General features: G+C 40.6%; 1 protein-coding gene across 3 annotated transcripts in view; it reads left to right on the forward strand.

Moving 5' to 3' along the window:
• Window positions 1–21,528, forward strand: part of PID1 (phosphotyrosine interaction domain containing 1) — an 85,103-nt gene that overhangs the window by 18,029 nt on the left and 45,546 nt on the right. For all 3 annotated transcript variants that reach the window (XM_053986846.1, XM_053986845.1, XM_053986847.1), the window contains exon 2: window positions 15,669–15,815. In XM_053986846.1, the coding sequence (XP_053842821.1) occupies window positions 15,681–15,815 (135 nt within the window). In that variant the 5' untranslated portion in view covers window positions 15,669–15,680. The remainder of the gene's footprint in view (window positions 1–15,668; window positions 15,816–21,528) is intronic.

Consider the following 21,528-nt stretch of genomic DNA (forward strand, 5'->3'; position numbering starts at 1 on the left):
AAACAGAACTCCCATTCATGATGGGCACAGCAAATGTAGTAAAACACTATCATAGCTGGGATTTGTTGTACGCTATGAATTTATGTCAAGAATGTTAATGATTTGTTTATGAATAAGTGAGCCTGTAATATTGTGAAACATTATCTGGCAGGGCTGCTGAATGGACATTTTGAGAGCAGAGGATTCTTCAGCTGAATGAATTGTAGATATTTGTGTGTCTCAAACTACTCGTAAGTAAACTTATGTATTTTAAGCAGAAGTGTTTATTTAATGCATTATCATCAATGGTGCTCATCTGACAATATGTGTGGGCCACTTGATAGCAAGCAAAGAGGTGGTTAAGTACTTTTTAAGAGCAGTTAATCTTCTTTTAGTGGGCTTTAGTTTAGAAACAAGGTTTTCTTCCAGAAAGCAACACAAATCCTTAAGCAGAGCAGTGTGATGTTTGCAGAGTCAGAGTGGATCAGCAAGGTACTCTGGTTTTACAGTGTCTCACTTGGATGTAGCACCTAGTTCAACAGAGCCACTTGAATTTACTGATAAAGTCACCACTTGGTTTCCAATATCTTGTACAGTCCCAAATACACACCTTCCTGACAGGGGCTTGGGATGGGTTTACTGCTTTCTTCTAATGCCCATTTTCTTGGAAGCATACCTTCTGGTTGGCAGAGGAGGTGGTTCATTACCATCTTACATGACCCCAAAGATCAATAACTATCTCCTGTGTGTTGGGGAGTACTTGAGAGAATAGAAACACAGTCCCTCAAAATAATAATTTGGGGGCTAAATTGAATCTCATCCCAGGCAAGATTCCTTGCATTGCCTGTTACAATTTGCAAAGTCAAGGTGTTGGATCTTATCACTGATACGACAAATCTACTGACCAACAACTGATGTCCAACAGGACAAAGTGAGAGCTCTGTCACTGTTTTGGACTCCTTAGTCAACCTAATGTGGGACTTTCCATGCTAAAGTTAAAAAAAAAAAAATTGCAATATTTATCTTCTCTCCAACTATCCTTCCTCTAGAGAGTTTTATAGCTGGTTAAATGGGTTGTCACTCAAGTGAGATTCATGCATTTTAAAATGTTGCTAAGTCTCTTGAAAAAGATGATGACACTGTAGCAGGAAGCTTTGCTGTGTGACTTCATGCAACATGGGCAGCTGAGCCCAAAGCAGAGGGACTTCAGGGCTGGATTCAGAAAGTGTCAGAGGCAGTTGGTGTTGTGCATCCAGGCTGCCGTGTGCAGGGTGACTTAACTCTGCCTGATAAATTATGACATTTCTTGAAGTAGTGCCCTGTACTTTTTAATGAGCTGGGCTATCAGCTCTGCATCAGTGGATAGTTAAAATGAAGCAAGAATTGCTTTAACATTAAAACTGTGCCTGGAGGACTTCTCTGAGAAATTGGTTATGATTATTAAGTGAATATAATACAGTAAGACAGCCTTCCTTCTTTGCTGTTCTTTTTTCATACCAAGTACAGTTTTGGAAGTTGAAAAGTGTGCAGATGGAAAGTAATGTTTAAATGGGAATGGCTTTGAAAGCTGTGCAGTGCTCTCTCCCTTTGAAAGGGAAAAGAGGTAAGTCACAATATATTGAGATGAAACTTTTATAGATGAATTGAATTTCCTCTAAATATGGTTTGATCGTGTGCCAAACAGAAAAGAGGCTGAAGGCAGAGCACTTCATGTGCAGAACTGGAGAAGAGTATCTTCCAAACCAAATGGGCTGGGCCAAAATGAACCTTGCATTCCTTATTCCTTCTGCTGTGCATGCACACTTAGAGCTAAAGAACTGGAAAGGTAGCCATCCTCTGTGAGAACTGATGAGGAAGCAGCTGTGGGGGTCGGTTGGGCTGGCTGCAGCCTAACCTGCTACAGGGCAGCAGCACCCTGGGTGTTTTATGCAGCCTGAGGCAGGTCAGAGGCCTTGCCATAGGTAGCTCTGCCAAGTTATCACAGAGATTTACGTGTCCTGCCTGCATTATTTCTTCATTTCATGTGCAATGCTGTGCATGTTGCTGCCTCTGTTTTCAGAATTACCTCCCGTCTCTTCCCCAGAATCATCTCTGAGATGGTGTTTCAGCAAATAAATTGGCCCCCAACTCCAACCCAGCAGCACACATTCAGGGATGAAGGCAAAGAGGGAAGCTCGGTGGAAAATTATGAACTGATTTGTTCTCTAGATAGACATTTGTGCCTTTTTTCCACTCAGACACCACACCATTAAACACTATTAAATATTGGCAGCTTCACTGTAAACTGCATTTGTGATTTCTCTACAGTGTAAGCAGAAAAGGCAATCCCAAATCTCCTTCAGGAATGGATTTACTCTGCCAGGTTGAGAACATCAGTGATAGCCACCAGAGTCTTTTTAATTTCTGACTATAATGGTGATAAAACATCAAAGTGGAAGTGCTCATGTTGTTGAGCATGAGTTGGAATGAATCAGCTTTCTACAGATGCTACAGGGAAAATAGATCATAACACATAGCCCTGTTTCATGTGCTGGTTGAAGCTGTTCCTCTTTTAATCTTTATAGAAGGGAATGAGCACCTTGTATAATATCATGGTTTTCACAGGATTTCTAACCTGTATTTAAAACCAATTATTTTTTAAAAAACTGTGTTTTAGCAGATGCCTTTGTCATACATTATTTCGCTGTGTGTCAGTCAAAACCCACGGTCACCCTGTGTGGATAACTGCAGCATACACTCCCCTGGCCTGAACAACACAGTGGTGGTAGTTTGGGTTCCTGTTTCTGCAGGGAGTTACTGTAGCTTCAACCTCTGATTTTCTCTGTTGTGCTGAGGATGACACTGAGATGCAATGATAGCCTATGAGTGCTTCAGGACAGGGAAACAGCAAAACTTGGAACCCTTGAATTGTGGTGGTTGCTGGATTGCACCCAGGAAGGAACTGGCTTTGTTGAATGATCAAAGGTCCCCTTCGCTCATCAGCTGCTGGGAATGGAGCAGCCAGATGTTTATGTAGCTGATTGTCTTGTAAAACTGTAGAATTGGCTTGTGCAAATAGCTGTGCATGCAAAACTTGACTGATGTTATTTCAGAGGCTTTTCTAATGTCATCTGAAAATCTGTTCCAGTCAGACAACCTGGGATCCAAAATTGGAAAAAAAATCAAACAAGGATACCTTCTGTTCCTCAAACCATCTGACACTAAAAATAGTGTAGCTGGATTAAAGGTTGGTCTGTAGGAGGGGAACTAGTGGTGATTAATTGATGTGGAGTTAAAGTCCCCTCTGAAAAAGCTGTGACTCTAGTTAACAACTTGCCCAAGACTTCCCACTTTTGAGGTTATCTGTTTCAAGCTTTGCTTCTGGACTGAAATGACATACTTTCTTTAAAAATGAAAATATTTTACTTGTGGTGGTCTCCCAAGTAACTTACCAACAGTACAAACATTTTTACAGACTTTCCTCTAAATAATGGTAATGCTTGGAAGGCAGGAAAACAGCCATCTGTCATTGAGCTCAGAATTACCCTCAGCAAGAGAAATGTTCATTTTGAGTGTTCGGCTCTGACTACCTTTTGACTTCCCAAGTGGAGACCTAGAGGCAAAGCCTTATTTTCTGCCCACATGGAATGTTTTGTGCTGAATGTTCCTGATTAGGGTGTAGGCAGAGCAGCTTTGAAGTGGGCAGTGTTTGGGATCTCAGCAGCTGTAATGAAGCTCTGAGGAAAGTGCGTGGTGGCGAGGCACAAGTCTTGTGGAGCTGTCACGTTGTGCCCTGGCTGCTGGGTAGCTCTGCTGATAAATGCTCTCCACAGTGGTTCCCTTCTGAGGATGGTTTTCAGACTGGTTGGTCTTGATCCTCCCAGCCATGGACTGGTATTCTCTTTAATTGCTTTCTAAATGACCCTTGCTTTCCAAACGTAAGAAACTGCATTGAACACTTGGAGCTAGAGAGTTACTTTTCCTAAAAGTATTTGTGGAAGAAGGAAACTTCAAAGATTCCCTTGAAAAGTCTTCTGTGAATTTTTCATTGCAAAATTGGAGCTGACCAATAGAGAAGTGTCACTGGAGTTTCATACTGAATCCCTGTGTACATTCATCCATCTGCCTCATATTTACAGTTTCCCTCTAAATGTTTTTTTTCTTTTTCTTTTCTTTTGGCTGAATTACTGTCCTTGACATCAGTGAAGTATGGCTTGGAGATCTTTCAAAGAACTGTATGGCCATTCTATATGCAAATACCTTAGATAAGCAGAGGTGAAAAGCCATCAGCAGGGCTGCAGCAAGAAGAATTTAATGAAAAAAATGAATTATAAGATTGATGACCCTTGTGCTTAGTGGTCAGAATGCAAGTAACAAGAGCTGCAAATCTGGGCAGAAAGACATGCTATAAAAAGCATTATCTCAAGATTAAGCTGTAGAGGACACATTTTTGCATGATAATCTACTGGATTTATTTTGACACTTATTTATTTGTGGTGGTGGTTATGAAAGTGGAATTTTTAGCAGTCTCAGTATAATTATAGAGGACTGAATTTGTAAAGCTGCTCAAACATTTTGCATCAGAGTTGAGTATTTTCTTTCAGCCAAATATATATTTCTTTTAATAAAGAAAAGTCATGTCTTGATACTTTTTTCCTCAGAGGAATGACTAATAGGTATTTACAGGATTCAATACTTTAATATTTTATCAGAGGCCCCTAAATTCTTTTATTCCTTTCTCTTTCAGGGTAAATCATTTAGATTTCAGCTGCATCAAGTTTGATAAAAGCCACCTTGTCAACATCTGCAGAACTACAACTCTGTGCTCTTTGAGGGTTGTTGGAATAACTGCATCACTAATGCTTCAAAGTTAAATTGAATGGGGCAGAGGAGGAAGACAGTTGGGAAATGCTGGGCAGGCAGTTAATTTATTTTAATTTTGTCGGTTCTTTCACATGTTTAACTAGTTGCCTGACACAGACAGACAGGGGTCTGTAAATGTAGTGGTTATTCAAAATATTTCCATCTTGTATTATAGGAATATATTTTATATCTCTATCTAGAGAAGCTCAGGGCCTTAACGTTCCAGGTCCCTTTCCTTGGATCTTGATATTCTATATTACCTCATTTGTTCTAAGCTTAAAACATGTTAAAACACTGCTTGCCATGATTGACAGAGTTTGCCTGGAAAAACACTTGGTAATAATAACCCCTCTCCTCCCCCTGCAAACAACCCTCTAATCTGCATTCCTGTTTCTTTTGCAGCTTCATTTCTCAAAGTTGAGCCCAAACTTGAAAACACAGTTTTTTTTCAATGCAAAACTCTTTAGGTTTTAAAGTGGCTGAGAATGGATTGAGTTTGTGGTGGTGAGCAATCAATGGATGGGGGTAGGAAAGTTGAGACTGTACTGAGAATAAGGATGTCCCTTTTTGTTGCTGAGTGGAATTCTTTATTCTGTAGGTTTTTTGTGTGTAGAAACTTGTAAGTCACCGATGTGTTGAACAAAGTTTGGAGCAGATTGGACAAAAGTGAGTATAATTACTGGAAACAGAGGAAGTAGCTTTCACAGTGTAAAGAGGTTGAATGATGATCCTTGTACATGCCTGAAGTCTTCCAATTCTGCCGGTCTTGCTGGAAAGGAACATTTGGATAGTTTCAAACTTTTCTGTTTCCTTTAGTTAAACAATTCATTACTTCCATCATTCAGTGCACTTAATTTCATTGGCAATGTTGAAGTGCAAGACCAAGACAGTTACATCTCTAAGATGTGGTAGTAATTCTTCATGTAGGTGCATGTAGTAGCACATGTAAAGCAGCAGTAAAGATGAGGGTAGTTCTGTTCCTGTTGAACTTCAGATTGTTTTGCCAGACATTTCTGTAGAAGCAGGGTTGTTTTTTTCATGGCATATGAGATTCCTAAAGACTGGGATTTGGTTATGAATGACCACGTGTTTCCAGAATGGAATTACTTGGAATGAGTTTGTTTAATGGATTGTGGGTTCCTCCAGAGTGACGCTGCAGCGCCTGTGTGAGGAGTTAGCTCTTTTTAATTGGTCCCATATGTACTGGCAGATAGGATATTAACCATGCCTTGAGGGGATAAGGGCATCTGGTTGAATCTCATGGTGCATATTTTATTTCTTTTCTGGAGGGATTTGCTTTTTTTTCCATGGTTCCCCCCCGCCCCTTTGTTCTTAGAACTGTAGATATGTATATATATGTAAAACCACCAGTGTTTTGAAACTTACTACTCAGCTGAGGGATTAGTTAAGCTTCTGCAAAATTATCTGAACTTTGCTGACAAGTAAAGAGGAAGAAACTGAGGTTCTATAGAGAAGCTGGAGTTTCTGAGTATCTCTGAGTATGAATGACTAAATTGCAAGAAATCAGAAGCTTAATATCTGTCTTGTCAAGTGCTAATGAATTGTTCTTTGAAAACCAGAAAAATGGAAGCATCAGAAAAGATTAATTACTTTTGGAAAAACCTTGAAAACACTATGCAGATTTAAGCTTTATATCTGGAGGATGTGGATGTTGGAAGGCTGTCCTACCCATGGGCCCTGTTGGCCTTAACAAAGGGGAGCACCATCCTTAGCCATTTTACTTGACTTATTCTGAACTGTACAAAGCAGAGTAATTTAGCATGTGGCTGTTTTGGCTCAGCTTAACAAGTAAGTTAGTTGCAGGAGAAACAGGAATGTAAATGAGTTGGTCTGATTTTTCTTTTGTAAAGGTTTCTTGGTGCAAATCCTGTCAATTATCCAACTCCAAAGTTTTGCTGAATTAATGAGACACTTTGTAGAAAGGTATTTTTGATCACTTTCTGTAGAATCCCTTATTTCTGATGCAGACTCTCTAGTGTACTACTTTTATTCATGGCTTAAAGACGTGGAAAGACCTACTGTGTGAAGTTGCCCTGGGGTAGTGGTTATGTATCTGCACTGCAGTGGGACCCAATTTTCCTCTATATTTTGCATTGTCTGCTCAAAGGTTTGTATAGCTATAATCCTGGCAGAGTTCCCCCATGATGAATAATTTGCTGTTGGAGGTGGGAAAGGAGTAGTGTTGCAGGAGATGAAATGCCTGTGAATATAGTCAGGGCTGGGGAGGTTCCTTGAGATGGGACAGTCGTGCTGGCCAGACACAGCTCCCTGGGATACTCTGGTACTGGTGGTGCTCATGGGGATGCATGGCAGGAGGGAAGGCTAAAGCCACCAGGCTTCTTCATCCTTTGCAAGGGCCGGGGAGGTACACTCTGATGAAGGCTTCCCAAAAAGGCTGACTTACTAAAGATGCAGGTCCATTCCCTTGGAAGTGGCTTGTGGCTTCATGGGAAATAGGAGGACCCCTTCTCAGAGACCCTCAGGAGTGCCAGGTTTAAATATTGGGGGTGGTTCTGACCTGGAAAAGGCAGTGCTGTACAATAGCATCAAAGGACTCAGTGATAAAATAGCTTTAGAGGAAGGAATGGATGCTTGTTATTTTGCAGCTGTAAATACAATAATTCATTAGACCAGAAATTAATTTGATTTACATTTAGCAATAGGTAACCTTTTTTTTGTCAAGAATTTGTACACTTTGTTTGTCCACAGTACTAAACAGTGTTACTTGTAGCATTTAATCAGGGCAGATTCCTTGTTTGTAGCAAGTGCCTTTGTCACCCAGTCTGTATCCCTGTCTGAGAAAAAAAGTCTTAGCAAGGCAAGAGAGGTGTCACTGAGCTACATAACTGCTTACCAAGTTATTGCTTTATTGCAAAAAAATGAAGGAGAAGAGTGGCAGAGTGAAACACTGGTTTTGAAAGGGCTGCATTGCAGAATGCAGTGGCTGTCTGGCAGGTATTGTCTGATATGGGCTTGTTGTGCCAGGCACAGAGTGAGGAGAAAAACTTTTTAAAGCATCCTCTGACACAGACATTATTGGAAAACCTCCAAGGGCAAATTGAAAAAGCAACAGCTGCCTTCATGCTCCAACTATTGTTGTTCTAATACTGGGCCAACTATACCAAATAATACATGTGCTCAAAACTCATGTTAGGAGAAAAATATGTTGGAAAGCAGCTTAGGGGTCAGCTCAAAATCAAAGTGAATGAACTTGATGTATCTATGCTGCTGCATGTTCTATTTTGTTCTTTCTGTTCTTGTCAGCTCCTATTTCTTAATTTATTTTTACTTTTTTCTTTTTCTTTTTTTTTTTTTTTTAAACCATTGCCTTGTCTTGGACTTGTATTTTGACTGCCATTTTTCCTGAAAAATGCTGGAGCTGATAAATTCTTCTGCTTCCACTGAGAAATTCTGGTGTCTTTGAAACTGTACTCTAGTTTAAAATTCCAGAACTAGTTCAGCTGTGACAAAGTTATTAGATTTCGAGAGTTAACAGTAATTTCTGGGGCCAAAATTTTGGTAGTAGTTACTTATGAGAACAGCTCTGTTGATATATTGGTCAAGGTCTTCTTATGCTTTATTTCTATTGATGCTAAAAACTGTTCTGTTATAAAATATATATGCCATGAGCACCAGGCATTGGAACCTACAGCTTATTTCTAAATATATTTAACAGTCATCAGTAGGTAAAAGACTGTAACAACCCAAATCCAAACAGGTATATTTAAATGTTTGTCTTCTATCCAACATGCTTTGACCTGGGAATTTAATCAGTGTAATGTAGAGACTGATGAAAGAACATTTTACTATGGTACTGTGACTCATGTCTTAGGGAAGTCTTATTTTCGTGTTTTTTCATGATATTTTATTTTTGTGATTTTGAGTGTCCTGAAACATTGACTCCTTCCTTCCTACTCTGATGTGGATCTCTGTAGTGAGGCTTTACGTTCTGAGCAGTTGTGACTAAACTGGGAACTTGGTCTCTGAATAGCCTGTATACTTTGATTTGTTTAGGTTGGGGTTTAGTTTGACTGATGATAGAGAGATGTTAGAGGATCTGTCATGAAATTCTCATCTGGCTCTGAAGTTCTCTGTAGTTTGGAGGGTGTTTGTATCTGGGACTGTTTTGTTTGGGCAGCAATCCTGCTGATTGGAATCTCATAAGCTTGGCAACAGAAAGGGGGCATTCAGCCAGAGCAAACTTGAAGTACACAGGGTCTGAGAACAAAACGTTTCACATGAATTAAATTGCGAGGAAACAGGAATTCTTTAAACTTGTAAGAAAACAAGGCAATGTGAGCACCGTCACACAGGGAACTGTGTGATCACAGTTATTGATAGGGAATGCTGGTTCTATTTATGAAATCTTGATAGGTGTTTTTAAGAGATAGGTCTTGCTACCATGGGAAAAAGAAGATTCCCAAGAAATTGGTGTCAGAGTGAGATGGAATAATTCTCAGTACTTGCATGGAAAGATCCAGTAGCATCTTTGTTGGAAGGCCCTTTGACACTCAGCTGATTTTGGTTTCCTATGTACTTTGTCATGCTTTTCTGTCTGCAGTCTTGTGTCCCTTTCCTTTCATGATCTATTGTTTCTGTATACCACAGGTTTTTCCATCAGAGCTTTATCCTTGACTCCCTGATTACCTCAGTAATGGCAGGAGAAGTCCAGGAGGGGCCCTGCTTGGCATTGCTTGTAGTGCTGCTTCTCCTGGAGCTTTCCTTTCCCGAGTCTCATACCCTGCTTGCTTCGATGCCATCTTCCTCTTGCTGTTCTGTCGTAAGGATTAGAGTTTATCCTGTCAAATGCAGATTACTCCTTCCTGTGCCCAAACTCTCTCTGCCACCCCACCTCTCTTCTATGCTGTCTGCTGGGTAGTGTGGAAGGAGCAAGGGAACATGAGAGGGGAAGTGGTGGCAGGCACTGGTTGAGTCTCTTATGTGCAGCCATGCGTGGTCATTGGATGTATGGAGAGGGGGTAAAAGTTTGGTTGGCTTTTTGGTTGGTTTTTGTTTTTGTTTTGTGGAACATTTCCCAGATACTTTGTCCCAAGATTCTTGCAGGTGCCATGCTGTCAGTCCAGTGAGTTGTGACAAGTTGTGCCATGGGCCTGTCCAAGCTCCTCTACTTACAAAATGTATCACAGGGTGCCTGCAGGCAAGCCTGTCTTACCACTTCTGCATGTTGCCACTTCTTTGTGATTGAAAGGTGAAAACTCGGACATAATGATATGATTTTTCACATAGATAGCATCTGTTACCTGAAAGAGATTGAATGGATTTCTTTTGATAAGCTGGAAAAATATAGATCTCGAGATGCTAGATGAGATAAGCTTTTAATAACCAGATTTCTGGAGTTGGATTGGTTTCAAGAAGGTTGCTTGGGATGGATCAGCTTGAGTATAGTTGTAATGGTCTTGGGTTTGTGCATGCCAGTTTTGTGTTACAGACCAGGCTGTTGATGGGATGATTTCTGACTTTATCATGATAAATTGCTTCCATCCCTTCTGTAGTGAGTTTTATTGCAGTGTTCAGTACAATGTTTATATGAACTGCTACTAAAGAATAAATAAAGCACGATATAGTTTAATATGGGGGAGGGAAATAGTTTATATTGTATTAGCAGTATTTGTTTAACAAGAAATGGATCAGAGATGACATTTATCTGTACTGGACAGATTGGCTTTAAACAAAACAAAGCCTTGAAATGGATCAGTTTTCATATAGATCAGAATTCTTCTTTCCTTGCTGAAAAGCTGGAGGCTTGGGGTTGGGTGGTCCTCAGCTCACAGCTGTGCTCGTGTAACTCATGGGGTAACCATAGTGCTAAAGGTCTGTTGTGCTATCATCTCCTCTTGTACCTATAGACTGGACATGCTGGTAGTCAGATTCCACTGGGAACAGGGAAAAAGGAATCTTTGTACTTTTTAAAATTCTCTTGCAGTTCAATTTACTTGGTTGTGTCTTTCCTCTCCTGGGCTGCTTTTTCTTGCTGTAGGATGCCATTGAAAAGTTCTGGGCTCATTCGAGACTAAATGGGTTTCAGAGGTAGAGAGATACTTGTGCTGAAATAGTAAATTATAGATATTATTTTTGAATTTCCCTTCATCTTTTGCTGATACACTAACATGGATTTCATCTGAGAATTCCTTTGTAGGTGCTGTAGAAGGATGAATTGCCCAGAGGACTGCTTCTTGCTCTGGCAGATCCCTCTTTCAGAGTCTGAACTTTTAGAATAACTCTTTTTCATAAGTTAACCTCCTATCATTTTTAGGTTTGGAGTCAATGTGCATCTTTGGCAAAATTGGCCGAGTACAGGTCATCTGGAAATGTGATGCCAGTTTATGCAGTCATGTGTTGATTATGTAATGCTGATGTTAAGAGAGAATGGGGGATGAGGGCTAAGGTGCTGAAGGCTTTTCTTTCAGTCACCATGTTGCAACCCAGTCAACCTGTAAAATGTATTTATTTTGCTTAACTCCTGTTGCTGGATTACAGATTACAATGAGTTACAGTCCCCTCTTTCTTGACATTTATTTTTAAACTCCTATCCAATATATAACCCTTTCTTAGATTTTGAATTTGGAAATAAATTTCCTTTATTTCCATTAGGAAAATTAAATTATTCACTAGACTTGGCTGCTGAATACTCAATGTTGTGAACAGCAGTGACTGTTTTGTCAAGACCTGAAGATGAAGAGCATTATTATTACAAATTTCAGTGCATAATTTTCCAAGTCATGTTTCCTTGCACGGAATCATAGTTATTTTCTCCAAGATATTTGGCCTGAGTTGTGGTAGTAACTGTATTTTTGCTGACAAACTAAACCAAAACCCAAATGCTGTTAATTTTAGTTTTAACTGCAACAGAAATTGTGCCTGAACTAAATATGCAGCATGTAAAATTTGCAAGTTGAATGTTCTGAACTAGTTAGTCTAGAGCTAATGTGTGACTGTTGAGCTGATAACAAAATATAAGTTAAACAACAGAGAAGTTCTTGATTCTTAGGTTCAGTTGACTGGTACCTAAGCATGCTATCGATGACAGGGTTTTCATTGAAATAGGGAGCACTTTGAGGGTCACCAAGGAGGCAAGAGGCATTTCCTCTGTAGTAACAGTCTTAGCCAGTTATGGGTTTGGGTTACCAGTTATGCACTGTTTGGTTTTCTTCTGCACAGGGAAAGGATACCATTAAGATGAGTAAACTAAGCAAAATAATCTGATGGAACTTGAATCCTTGAAAAAACTATCGTTTTGAATTAAGATAATTGTCCAGTGTTATTGTCAGCATTACTTAAATTTCGCTCTGAATGATATCATGTTCAGCAACTAGTAAAATACAAAGCTAATTACATGTCTGATGCTTTCTTTGGCATTTAAGATATTTTAATTTGTTATGTTACTCCTTGTATTTCTTTCAAATGTAAAGTCATATCAGTAGCACCATCTAAATGGATAAAGAATGAGTGATGTGTAGTTTTGAGCTGTTGGTATAATCATGCCAGCTAAGAATATCTTCTGGTGATGAATTTCAGTATAAGAGCCACCAAATGAACCTAGTGGTTCTGGCACATGAAATGTGAATGGTATAATGTTCCCTGAAACGCTATTCACTGGATTGCCAAAGTCATGCTTTTCAAGTACTTTGTGAACTTAAAGCACTTTAAAGAAATATTTCGAGTTCACAGCAGTGGAGAGTGAATGACTCTTCTCAAAAAATACATTGGCTACTGTTATAGATCAGCTTTTGCCAACAGTTTCTGCAGGAGATGCCAGTTTGGAGTGCAAATCCAAGAAATGGGTTCAGCAAAGCACTTTATCCCATTCTTGGCTTAAAGCACGTGGATAATCCCATTGACTACCCACATGTGCTTTACTGCGACTGCTCACATAGTGAAAGTTAGGCACGTGTTTAAATAATGTGCTTATCTGGGGGCTCCCTGCATGATGTCTGCTGGCAGAGATTTGATTTTCTTATGGCAGCCATCACATGACCTGTGCAGGGAGCACAGCGTGGTCTGCATTAGCCCGGTGGGCCAAAGCAAAGGCTATTTCTGCATCCGCCCCCAATCCTTTCTGCGCTTCTCTGGCAGCTGATCAGCTGTTTGCTGCCAATTGTGCTCTTGTGTTTTTGGCACCCAACTGCTCCAACTTGCTGCTCATGCAAGTATTGAATTGCCTTTGTAAGGCACAGAGTAGGCTCTTCCTTGTTTAAGATTGTATATGTGGTTGTTACGACATTAAAAAAAAGCTAGATCATTGCTGTAGTTTTCTTCATTTTGGTCAAATTGTGCCCTTTCTGTCAGTAGTCCCACTGAAGTTTATAGAGATGGCAGCAGAGTAGAACAACCATTTTGCAGGTCCAAGCTCACTGCTCAGAAGGGCTAAATGGAGTTTTTTACATCTGTTGTCAAATGGAAGCACCAGTCTTTAATGGAGAAGCCCTGTAAACAGATCATTTATGGAAATAGAGCTCTTTCAGTACTCAAGTGAGGGAAAAGTTAAATGCTAGGACAGGTTCTTCAAACCAATTATTTCGCAGCCATTATCTCTGTTGATCCAAAATTGGCTCACTTGGAAAATAGTACAACTTAACCTTAATTTTCCATCTTTTTCCATCTTTCCATTTTTTCCATCTCTTCCTTCCTCTCCCATCCACTACATGCACAAGACAGCAGCAGAAAGCCCTGGAGGTAGCATTTCCCCAAGCTTGAAAAGGGATTGTTTGCAGGGGAAATTGCTGTGACCTGAGCTCCAGCAGTCTTTGTCTTCTGCATTTTTTTCTCTTCCAGAAATACAACCTCAGCAGCAGGTTAGCAGACCTAGAGCCTATAGGTAGAAGCAAGTCAAGCTGTAGTAGACAGCAGTTAGTCAGTGGGACCAGCAAACCCAGCACTGCAGCTGGTAATCAATGACCAGCTCCTTCAAACACAGCATCTCAAACCTTCCACTTGCTTTGTACTCCCCATGGCTTTTTACCTGCTCTTCAGCCTTTGCTAACAGCTCCACTGGAGAGGCCTAGGAAACTCCAAACATAAGGCTGTTAATTGCAACCTAAAGGTAAAATGAAGTAGGGTTTCTCAGTCAGTTTAGTAATCCTGGCTGTCAAAGAGGTCTGTTATCTTCAGAAGCATGTCAGAGAATATTCTTTATAATCATCTTAAATGGAGTACTTTTTTGCAGGAGCTGTGTTTGGGGGAGTGAATGGGGTAACGTATAATATGAGCAGATGAAAAATAGTATGAGTAGAGCACTTCACTGGGATGAAACTTGAATGCTTGCACAAACACCACAGAGGTCCTAAAGTATTGCTGTTAACAGGCTGTAACTTCATGTGTGAAATAGGTAAGCAAGTACTGTTTTCACAGACTGTTAGTGTATATGCCTTGAACATATTTCTAAGAGTGTTTGAAGTGCTGTACTTCCAGTAGCATAACAATTATTAGACCTAAACACTGACAAATTAAGGACTGAACTATTACAAAAGTGTATCAACAGGCTTTCAGTTGGCACATGATAAAGTATTTATGATCTGGGAGCAAGTTTATTTTCAAAGGAATATTCACATCCACAAAAATCCATAGAAAAACAGCATAGTATCTAAATAGTTGATTCATATAAATAAAATGTTGAATAGACACTCTCTTCATTTAAAGAACAGGACTGAACAACAAGGACTTGTGTTGATTTCTAGCTCCAACAGAGGCTTCTTGCATGATTCTGGGAACTCACTTACCATCTCTTTTTCTGCAATCCAGACCCTGTAATACTTGTTTGCCTTGCAGAGGTAAAGTGGAGACTGAGAAAAGGGGCTGCAAAGCAAGTTAAGAATCTCCTATCAAAAGTCAGAACAAATGGTTTAGTTTTGATGAAAGTAATCTGGAGTTATTGCACCTAATAACTAGGTGCATCTAATAACTTCTGCTTGATAAGAGTCAACTTAGGAAGTTTTGATAAGGTCATATTTCACTAGACAGTGCTGTGGCATGTTACTACCTTGATTTGGTTCATATCTGCATTTTTTTCTCCATTAGATAAGTAGTAGCATGTGAAAATGTTTAGTTTTTCAAATGAAGATCAGTTCAAAGAAACATTGAAATGTTAAAAAATTTTTTTCTTGACTCCCCTGATTCCACAAAATTGATTTGGAAGTCTTTCAAGGATTGACTTTACTCACTCTAAGCAATTGCTGAGAAACTTTTAATTTGATGATTTTACTGCCCACTTGGATAGTTCTTCACCTAAGCCTGGGGAGTCTGTGTAAGAAAGTGATGAATTTTGAGCGACATCTATTCATTGGTACCAAGAGTGACATTTACATTGGGGGCTACAGGAAATATTGCTTACAAAGAAAGAGAATATAAAATTCACATGACAAAGGCAAACTAGTGAGAGATTCAACTCAGTGGAAATGGTAACATCTACAAAGGTCAGCGGGATGAGATTTAAGTACAGAGGTAGGAGAACAAGTTCTTTTCATGGTCTTTGATCCCCTGTTCTTCCTCCCTGTGGACAGAGGAACTGGGTCCATGACCAGCTTTATTATATACTTGCAAATGATCAGAGGTTGAATTTAGAACCTTTGTGGAACAACTGTGAATTGTAATGAATTCTTTCACTTTCCGTGTGCATGTCTTTTTAAATTAAAAATAGTCTCCACATTGCTGATAGTAATGAATGCTCTTAAGTCATAGAACTAGTTGACTCTCCCCAGGAAAGCTTGCGAGGCATTGAACAGTGAGTGAAACATGCAGACACATCCAATTATTAACTCTCATTTTTCTGCACTAGAACTGGAGGTAATTTCTCTTCTTTTTCTGTTTAGCACTTTCAGACCATGTTAAAGACTAAGTTGAATGTCCTAACTCTTCGTAAAGAGCCTCTCCCGACAGTGATCTTCCATGAACCAGAAGCCATTGAGCTGTGCACCACAACTCCCCTCATGAAGACCCGGACTCACACTGGATGCAAGGTACTCAGAAGTATAAACTGAGGGAGTGAGGCCACTGTGGAGGTGTCCCATGTGATTGTGAGAACTCTAAAGAGCCCAAAGTAACCAACGCCGTTCTGGAAATTCCCTTAACTGCTACTATTACTATAAAGTTTTGGAATCAAAAAAGTCATTGAGCATTTCTGACCAGAAATTTTGGGTTTCAGGAGGAAAATATTTGGGTTACATGTCATGATGCAAATTGTGGAGGATTTCTAATAGCGTGTGATGAACTGCTGGTTGTAAACACTGACATTATTTCTGAAAGGGCTAGTGCTGCAGCTTAAAACTCGAGGTTAGTTAGGTTGGGGTTTTTTTCTTTGTTGGTTTGGGGATTTTAAAATTAAAAAAAGGAAAAAGGAGGCCAGGAGACTTAGTTCTTGATTTCGTTAAGCAACAAGATCAATCTGCCCTGTTACATCAAAGCAGAGCTTCTGCAAAGGCTATTCCTCTTTTAAAAAGTTTAATGGCTTAAGAGCCTCAAGTGTATTCTTTTGTGGTAAGAAACCATATAAAAATAGGAAACAAATCTGCTCTGTTTGCATCTTTTCTTGGAGTCATTTTCCTTGATCACAGAGCTCGTCTGGCCTTGCAGAGCCATAGGCAGCCTAGCAGGCTGAGCTGGGTACCAGTCTGGCCTGTGCTGCCACTTGGGGCTTGGCGACCGATTCCCCTTCACCCAACCTGGCTGCCATTTGTAGGGAAGTATCCACCTGCCTTCGAGGGTCTTAGTGAAAATGGAGAGAACTGGGCTTCAGACTTCCCTGCTCTGTAAAGTGTTAACTCCAGGAGAGCTGTTGCTGGATATGTGTGCTGGATGAGATCCAAAGTGCAATTAAATGTTCCCTGCCACAGTGTGTACACAAACATGTGCACACACTCTTCCTTGCTGGGGGATCAGATGTGAGTGGGGTGGGGTTGGAAGAAATTGCTTTCCCCTGCTTCTCTTGGCATACTGTACTTGGGCACCCCAGGCCTGGCACTTCCTCAGCAAAGTTTCTTCTTAGGAAGTGTCACTTCCCAAGTGTGTGACTCTGCCTGTCACAATAGCCAGGAACAGGACTCTGCTGCTGGGCATTGAAACAGAGCTGCCCTGTGCTGATGCAGAGGAATGCAGGGGAAGCAAGCCTGATATGCTTTGTATGGTAGCTCACAGCATCTGCTCTTTCATGGTGGTGCTTTTGTCCTTTATGTTGACATCTAATGAATTTTTAGGGAATATTAGTATCATCAAAATGGTTCACAAAGTATCTGGCTTTCACCCCCAGTGAGAGAGGTCAGGCATAATAATGCTTTCTGAAATCAGTTTATCTTTGTGAATGTGTATAGAATTTAAATGAAGCTTTTTATTCAACTTAGAGTCCTTCAATTGGAAAGGAATTGCAGAGAGATGTTGAGCCCCTCAGTGAAGAGAATCTCATTCTATATTTAGATCTCTTTTATTTATTCATTAATTTTTCTTGCAGTATAGTATAGTAGTGCTGACTAGGGAACATCTACCACAACACTCCCAGTTTCCTTCTTGCATTATTTCTCCTTCTCCCCTTCCCCTATAGCTAGTTTACCTCCTGTCAGTGTTAGAGTTTTATGATGGTGGTTTTGGGGGTAGCGGCCACGCTTTCTTCAGGTGATTCAGCTGTTGTGATTTTCAGTACCTGCCATGTGTATGTTGTTCCTGTGGCAAAGAAATCCTCTCCTGTTAATAACTGAAAGGCTTCAATTTCACACAGTCTCTGTGGTCACAACCTCTTTTTCTCCCTCTTTTTTCCTGACTAAATATGTTCTTCCTGCCAACTGTTAATAGGTAACTAACTTCCCTGTCCTCTTCTCCTCCGATTATTAGTTTTTTGCTGACTGATACAACAGTAGCATTGCCATAAAAAAGCTAGAATTTTTTATTATGATTTTTTGCTCTGGTGGGTGTGATCAATTCCTGTTATTCTGGGTGTAAGGCAGGAGATGCTGTGGTGTTGCTGGTACCACCACGCCTGTCTCGTTCTGAGACTTGGGCTTTTCAGGCAAGAGCACAGCATCCAGTTTCTACTTGCTTTCATGAGTCATGCTTTTTTGATCCTCAATGATTTTATTCCTCTTGACTGAAATCTCTCCAATTTTTCTATGTAATCCCATTAATGAGATAGCATCATTTGTCTGACAGAGGCTCCAGACATCTAATTGTATTGCACAGTTTTAACATAAGCCTCAGCTGGCACCATCTTGTTATGGGAACTTGACACATGCAATTGCTTTGCTGTTTAGAGGTCTGGGCATTGGTTTTCTGATGTGATTGCTCTTTTACTTGTCCTTTCATCACAAGGCAGTCTTTTCTTTTTGCTTTCATTTGCAGTTAGCTGCTGAATCTTGAAGAAAAAAACATTTTTTTTTGAGATCTAATCTCATTTAGTAATTCAGTGAGGTGATTTTAAGAATAGCAGGGAAATGTCCAGTTTGAAGTAATCTAGGGGAGCCCCCATCAAATCTGGAAAGTTAAAACAGTTGAACAAATTCAGAGAGCTTTTCTTTCTTGTCTGGTTCCACATCTCATGCAACTTTGTTGCCATCGTGGTTTCTCAAATATAATTTTTTACTTATAACAGAAGACTTAAGACTCATTCCTTCTGTAACTGCATGTCTACACCTGCCTGCTTGGGTCTGATGTGCTTGTTGTCTTTCCCACCCTTCTAGTCTCATGGACATGGTTGCTCCAAGAAGGAGAAATGGATAGTGTTAGCATTGATTTGCAGCACAGGGCTTTAGGTGCACACATTTGGGAGCTTGTGGTACTGGTTGCTCAGTCAGGTGGGTTGACTTGGAAGCTGTAGCTCCCAAAGGGCACCTTCTTTCTTCTTTGCCCAGCAGCCCTGTTTGCAAGTGGGGAGTGACAGCCCTGGGATCAGAGTGGTGCAGGCCCAAGTAGCAGACAGCCTAAACCAGAGCAGGATTTCTGGGTACAACAAAGTAGTCAGCCTCTGTGCTTTCTCCTGGGGTATCACTTGCTTTATTTGAACCATGGTGTACAGTCACTGGAGGGAGGTCTCTGGCCCGAGGAGCTGCAGCTTCTTGTCCTCCTTCAGCTGAGGATGCTAGGGCAGGGCACTGGGATGCAGTGCCCAGAGAGCTGCTGTTTCTCTGTGGGACACACAGCTGGGGACCTGTATGCACCCTGCCTCTTCCCTGCAACGGCTGTGGCATTTATGAATGCTGGATCACCAAGGGCTGCTCCAAAGAGTGAAAAAAACCAACTGGCTTATTGTATACCTGTAAATGGCAAGTCTCAGCATAAGCTAAACCACCCTTTCCTGAAGAATGACAAAAAAGAGTGAGAATAAATCTTTTGTTAGTAACTGGACCACACTTTCAGTCCCAGGTTCTGATTTGATTTTATTTTAGTAGAGCATGTTTTCCATTTGGGTATGAGTGTGATTTAGATGTGTGTATAGAAAAAAGCATCCATTCTTCTTTAGATCCTAAGGGTTTCAATTACACTGTGCCTGTCCTGCTAGTAGGTATTTCATGTCAAATGGGCACTCCTGTGTTTCAGCTGGAGACCTGCTTGTTGCTTATCCCAGCACCAAGTGCCACTAGATGGAAATGCAAAATCTGGAGTATCTCCAGAAAATAAGTTACTCTCTACTCAGAAATGCCTGCTTTCTCCATGCCTCTTAACAGATTTTGTTTAAGTTCTGCATGGTTTGTTCTTTCTTAATGTCCTAATCGGCTTATATTGATTCTAATGTTTCTTGATTTCTGTCCCTTTGAGCCATGGTGGTGGCATGAAGGGAGCTGCCTAAATGACTTTCTCTCTCCTACTGTAGCTTTTCCAGGCACTAGTGCAGTAATACAAAAGGACAGAGGTTAAAAATGCTGTCTGCAATTTTTCAAGTGGTGTAGTAGGTTTAATTTTTTTTTTCCTTTTTATTGGAAGACTCTTCAAAGTGAAGTCAGTGCTGAATAATCAGCACTGGGTCAGGCAATCTTATTCCTCCAGTTCCCATCAGTGGACAAGCTTTTCTCAGCAGCCTCAGAGGCTGAGAGGCACATAAACAGTGCAAATAGTTGTATTCTTAAGAGTATGCTTTAATGAAAAAGGAAAATATATTTTGGTGATATGGTACTTACAGGAATGATACTTGTTGTTTCCCTGTCTTAATGGATTGATTTGGGAAGCTTATTAATTCAGTCTTTGTGGAAGGTATGATGTGGAAATCTCTGTGATGGTGTATCTTAATTTAAGATGGATGAAAGTCTTGTTTAACAATTTCTATAAATGGCATTTGTGGGGTAATAGTGTTTTAAAAATCAAGTCTTGCACATACTGATAGGGATTTAAAAGTAGACAAGAAGTAACATTAATAAATAGAGTTTGGTCTTTCAGAATAGCTTAATAGCTTCACTCCCAAAGCAAAAAGGAAATGTTTCTTGTACTAAGCTGGCTGCAGGCTGGTGATGACAGTGGGGCCAAGGCCACAGCTGGGCTTCTGTGGCACCAGTGTAGCTGGACACCAAGCTTGACTGGTGTAACTCTGGGGCACACCTGATGCTGCTACATGTTTGTCAACCTATGAACTGGATTTGGGGGTTTCTGGGACAGCTGGGCAGTGCCTGAGACACCCTGACCTGTGCCTGCCCTCCAGCAGCAGCTCTGGCCCCTTCAGCAAAGCCACAGCCTGTTGCCCTTGTTCCTGCTCTTCTCCCGGCTTTGCTGGCTGCTGCCAACAGTTTTCATTTTCCCTTTGTCTCTCTTTATCCCATTTTTCTTCTTTTCTCAAAAGTAGCTTTCACCGTTAGAGACAATTCCATCACCTGTGGGCCCTACTAATGAATCTCCATGCACATGAAATTGTCTCATGTGCTTTGAGCAACATGATGTACAGCAGTGCAGCAGAGACTGGAAATTTGGTCTGCAAGGGCTAAATGGGCAAATGGGGATACAATTCAGCATCATAAAGTCACCCTAGGACATAGGGCAAAGCTCATACTAGGCTTATAAGATGAATGCAGAGTAAGATTGATTGTGATTTAATTGTGATCTTTAGAATTACAGTGTTTCTCATTGGGATACATATTAAAAAAGACCTGAAACATTGTCTTAAAATTGCCCTCCTCAGTCTGATTCTAATGCCTTGTGTAAGGCAGTCATTTAGGAATAATGTCTCTCAGATATTACTGCCTATCTTTGGTTTTCTGCCTTGTTAATTTTGATTGCAAAGGCCTTGCAGCAGGACTGTCTCTTACCACATGCTTGCAAAATATCCCATTTCTACTCTACCCTACATGCCTCTATAGCAAATTTAGTAATGCTGTGTTGTTGCTTTTATTGGTCATCACATTTTTAAAACTTACAATGTTGTTACTTTTTTCCCTGTAGACCAGACTTTCCCAAGCTGTTTTCTTTCCCAAGCATTTCTGGCCTATGCAAGCTCTTCCACTGATCTCCCATCCTAATCAGCTCAGCCTGCAGTGGCCAAATCTGTTACTGCTCGAGCATTCAGGGGTACAGCATCTGCTGGGCCTGGGAGCCCTTCAGCATCCAGAAAATGTTTAAATTGGTGAGCCATCCACCCAGTTTCAAATAGCCTATACTGCATGGTTTTGGTGGTGGCAATTTCAGCCTCATTCCTCTTCCCCTTCGTTGGTCCCCAGTGCCTAAGTTTTAGCTCTGGGTCACTGAAGCGTGGGCGAATGGCTTCTCTCT

This window comes from Vidua macroura, chromosome 10 (genome assembly GCF_024509145.1).
Source record: "Vidua macroura isolate BioBank_ID:100142 chromosome 10, ASM2450914v1, whole genome shotgun sequence".
In the NCBI taxonomy this organism is placed as follows: Eukaryota; Metazoa; Chordata; class Aves; order Passeriformes; family Viduidae; genus Vidua; species Vidua macroura.